This window comes from Rattus norvegicus, chromosome 11, assembly GCF_036323735.1.
Source record: "Rattus norvegicus strain BN/NHsdMcwi chromosome 11, GRCr8, whole genome shotgun sequence".
NCBI lineage: Eukaryota > Metazoa > Chordata > Mammalia > Rodentia > Muridae > Rattus > Rattus norvegicus.
In genome coordinates, this window is record NC_086029.1 from 241,510 (window position 1) to 245,836 (window position 4,327).

At 65.2% G+C, this 4,327-nt stretch overlaps 2 protein-coding genes across 2 annotated transcripts in view; one reads left to right on the plus strand and one right to left on the minus strand.

Annotated features, from left to right (window-relative positions):
- Nucleotides 1–1,845, plus strand: part of Rn45sl2 (45S pre-ribosomal RNA like 2) — a 3,879-nt gene extending 2,034 nt beyond the window's left edge. The window contains exons 3-4 of the mRNA XM_063270887.1: nucleotides 1–482; nucleotides 551–1,845. The exon at nucleotides 1–482 is cut by the window's left edge and continues 107 nt beyond it. Coding sequence (XP_063126957.1) covers nucleotides 1–482; nucleotides 551–1,845 — 1,777 coding nt within the window. The remainder of the gene's footprint in view (nucleotides 483–550) is intronic.
- Nucleotides 1,755–4,048, minus strand: LOC134481045 (uncharacterized). Its single transcript, XM_063270893.1, has one exon. It carries the CDS (start codon nucleotides 2,855–2,857, stop codon nucleotides 2,297–2,299), a length of 561 nt encoding a protein of 186 aa, XP_063126963.1. The 5' UTR covers nucleotides 2,858–4,048; the 3' UTR covers nucleotides 1,755–2,296.
- Nucleotides 4,049–4,327: the final 279 nt, after the last annotated feature.

The window sequence follows — 4,327 nt, forward strand, 5'->3', positions numbered from 1 at the left end:
CGACACGCTCCCAACACGAGGCCCACGCCGCGGACCATACCGGGCGCGGCCGCGCCGGCGGATGCCGCCGGGGCTCACGGGCGGGCGGGGGCCGCAGCGGGCCCACCCCCAAAGCACACGGGCAAGCGAGGCGCAACGCCGGGGAGACGGGGAAACCACCCCCGACCCCCTCGGGCGGGGTCGGAGGACCGTGAACCGGCGGGAGGGAGACCACGCCAACGGGGAGCGGCGGGAGACCGGACGGCGGCCGACCCCGGGCGAGAAGCGGAGGATGAGGACGGGCCCAATGCCTGACACGCGGCGGCGACGCCCTCGCGCGGACAGGTGGAGGAGGAGGGGAGGAGGTCGACGAGCGACTTTGACCCCGCGAGGGGGGAGAGAGGGGGGCCGAGCCCGCGTCGGAAGGGAGGCCGGGCCTCGGGGCAGCGAGGGGGAGAGACACCGACCGGAGCCCCCACCGCCACACCGGGACGCGCACACGGGTTCGACTCAACGCCCAGGCGCCCACCTTGGCACCCCGGCAGCTTTCCCCCGACGCACGCCTTCCCAGAGGACGGCGGGGCCGGACGGGCCCCCGCGCAGACGCACCCTCAGCCAACAGGCCCCACGGACCGGCGTGGGCGACAGCCACTAAAGCCTCTTTCTCCTCTACGCCTCGCGGGGCGTCTTTCCCCCCGCACACGCCTCCAAGAGACCAGGCGAGACGCGCCGCCACGGCCGCGGCGGCCGGGACGCCCTTCAAACCGCAACTTCCTCCCGCCCGCCGGGCGGCCCTTCCCCCCAGGCACCCCGCGACCGCCCCGGGACCCGTGCGCGCCCGGCTGCCCCCCCGTGAGGAGGGGCCCGGCAGCACGGCCGCGGGTCGGCCAGACGAGGAGCGAGAGAGAAAGGAACGCCGGCGGGCGGGGAGGGGGAGCGAACCGGCAGAACGAGGACCGTCGACGGCAGGGCGGGCCGCAGCGGCACCCCCCGCGGGAGACGCCTCACAAGGGACCGGGAGGCCGCTCGGGCGGCGACCGGGCACGCGAGCCAAGCCGGCGGGAATCACACTGCACCCAACCCGGAGCAGTCCCGCCACGCCCGCGGCACCGAGCCGACCCGAAACCAACGGACAACCCCCGGGAGCCCGAGGAGACGCCAGCCGACGCGAGAGAGAACCGAGGCAGACGCCGACGCCAACCGACGAAGACCCCCGCGTGGCAGCGGGTCCCAACGTCCGACGACGCGCCGGACGCGGCCGACCGCCGGTTCCCCCAAATAAGAAGTCCGCCCCCGAGAGCGAGGCCAACCCCGCGGTTCACGGACCCTCGAGAGCCCCGCGGAGGGGGAAGGGGGGGTAGGACGGCTCCCGCGATCTCCACCGGCCGTGGGAACGCTGCCGTGGAAGGGGGGGACGAGGCGGCAACCGCAGACGCCCGAGAGCACGCGGCACGCACCACACGCGACACGACCTCGCCGCGAGAGTGGCCGGGACGTGGACGCGCGTGGGAGGGACGCACACGCGACGGAGGGCACGGGGGAAACGGAGGCGGGTGGGACCGGGAGCCCACCGCCGCCCTTCCAAACCCACCCGTCCCGCGACGACCCCTCGCGGTGAGGGGGGTACCGCGCACGCGGGCGTGTGCACGGCCCTTCCCCGCCACCTGCCACCAGAAACCCAATCTCCCCCACAAGCTCCGCACAGCGGCAGGTCGACAGAGCCCCGTCCCGCGTGATCCCTCCTCGTACTCGGAGCGGGGAGGCGCGGGTCGCGGTAGGCGAGAGAGCAAACGCTGCGCGCAGAAGGCTGAGGTCAGGGCGGGCAGCCGAGGGGACCATCCGGGAGAAGCCCCTCGGAGATCGTAAAGCCCTTTCCGAAGATAGCTAGAGAAGGCAAATTCCTCACTGAGGGCGGGACGAACCCAACACCGACGAGCAGCCAAGGGCTCCGTGCACGCAACGGGAAACGAGCAACAGGCGCGGGACAGAACGGGAAGGACCACGCGCCAGCTGGTGGGGGGTCTGCGGTATCGGCAAAGGTCTCTTTCTCCGGGGTCTTCTTGAGCATTCGCGGACCGGGGGGACCTGCGACAGGTCCCCGCCGAGAGCCAGGCCTCTTCAAGGCGCACACAAAGGAGGAGCCTTGACTTGAGGGAGTCCGGTCTTTAAAAAGGGCCAGCCGCGATCGCTCAGCACCACCCTAACCGCGCAGGGCCCGCGGGTGAAGGCACCAAAAACATAGGCACGGGGTGGGCGCTCACCCAACGGAAGGAGCCTTTTAACCGCACACTCAACTCCTCGACCCCCCCCCTTTCTGTCACCGTGCAGAAAGCCGGCAACTAGGACAAGGGAAAGCGTAAAGGCACAAGCACCATGGAGCACAGGAGGCACGCCGGGGAGCGGGAAGCGCCACCGCCAACTCAGAAGCGGGCACCTTGGTGGTCAAAGCCCGGAACGCTCCAGGAGCACCGCAAGGCTCACACAAAGCAGGGCGCGTGCACACACCATTCGGGAAGGGTATGCACCGCAGCGGGTCTACCACCTTCCCCCGGCACGGGGGAAGAGGGCCGCGAAGCAGTGAACGGCGTGGGGGCAAGCGCCCCCGACACGTCCACAGGGACACCGCGAACCACAGCAACAAGTGTGCGCGGGTCAGCGCTCGTGCCGGACAGCCGCACCCCTGACTTCCACACACCACCCTGCAAAGGAATGGGGAGGAGAGACGAGGGGCCCGCTGGCAGAACGAGAAGAGCGGTCGCCATTCGCGCTGAATGACCATTCGCCATGAATGTCCGTCCCTCGCCTGGCGCGGCTTAGGCCCCGGCCCGAAGAGAACGCGGCAGCACCACATCGATCCAACGGGAGCGAGACACGCCATGCATCGGGAACAACGGGCGTGAGAGCTTTCTAACAACGCACTGGACGGGAATACGAGCGAGAAGAGCGAGAGAGAGCACGGGAAGAAGTCGCTAACACTGCCACACACACAAAAAAAAAAAATTTACCCTTCTCGAGGGCGAGAAAAAAAAGGAAGCGTTGCACTCGGGAGGCACGTGGCGTGGAAGAACGGGACTCAACGGGCAGCGGAGGTTCGGGAACTCCTTCAAAAAAAAAAAAAAATAAAAAATAAAAATAAAAAAATAAAATCCCCTTCGAAGGAGAAAAGGTGCAACTCGGGAGGCACACAGCAGGAAAGAAAGGGACACACCACCAAGCAGCGGAGGTTCGGGAACTCCTTCCAAAAAACAAAAAAAAAAAAAACAAAAAACAAAAAAAAAAAAAAAACAAATAAAAAAACCGGTCGGCCGCAGAGGAGCACGCCAGGGGGTCACTAGCACCAAACGGGAAAACCCTTCCAGTCGCACTCGGCACCAACGACTCCTACCGGTAACGGACGACAACCACCACGGGGAAATCGGGAACGCCTGACACGCGGGACGGTTGTCATAAAGCTGCCCCACAGAGCACAGGCAAGCAAGCACGGGAAAGCAGGAAGCGCGTACTCATGGGGGGACGCTAAGCTTCGAGCATCGAAGAGGCCCATGCGCAGAAGAAAAGAGCTAGGGCTGGACAAGCAAACAGCCTTGGTGCAAGCCTCTTCCAACGTCCTTTAATGACAAAAAGAGTCAAAAGGACAGCGTGTCAGCATATATCTCCAGGTACAATAAGGACAGATAGCAAAGATGAAAAGTGTAAAAGACACAGGGATAAACATGACAGGCCACACGGAACGTCTGGAAGTCATGTTCGGTGACGTGTCCCCAAGAGGTCCCCATGTAGAAAGAGAACCGGACCGCAAAGGAACAACTGGTCGACCTTAGAACCCTGAGTGCTCACAGACCGAGGAGGCCATGGTAGATAGCCTGGAACACAGCTTCCCCTCGGCCTCAGAAGTCCATGCTCCCGCTGGCAGGGACCGGGGAGGATCCTGGAAAAAATAAAGTCTCGGAGGCGCCCCCTAGCCGGGACACCTCGGCTCGGAGGCCGGGGACACAGCACCCTCTCGGCCTCAGAGGTCCAGGCTCCCGCTATCAGGGACCGAAGGGACTCCTGGAAAAGAAAAAAAAAAAAAAACTCCGTGGCGCCCCCTAGCCGGGCCACCTCGGCTCGGAGGCCGGGGACACAGCACCCTCTCGGCCTCAAAAGTGTCTATGGTCCCGCTGGCTGGGACCGAAGGGACTCCTGGAAAAGAAAAAAAAAAAAAAAAAACTCCGTGGCGCCCCCTAGCCGGGCCACCTCGGCTCGGAGGCCGGGGACACAGCACCCTCTCGGCCTCAGAGGTCCAGGCTCCCGCTATCAGGGACCGAAGGGACTCCTGGAAAAGAAAAAAAAAAAAAAAAACTCCGTG

Coding starts and splice junctions, on each gene's coding strand:
- LOC134481045 (XM_063270893.1), bottom strand. CDS start 2,857: ATGGCGTGTCTCGCTCCCGTTGGATCGATGTGGTGCTGCCGCGTTCTC.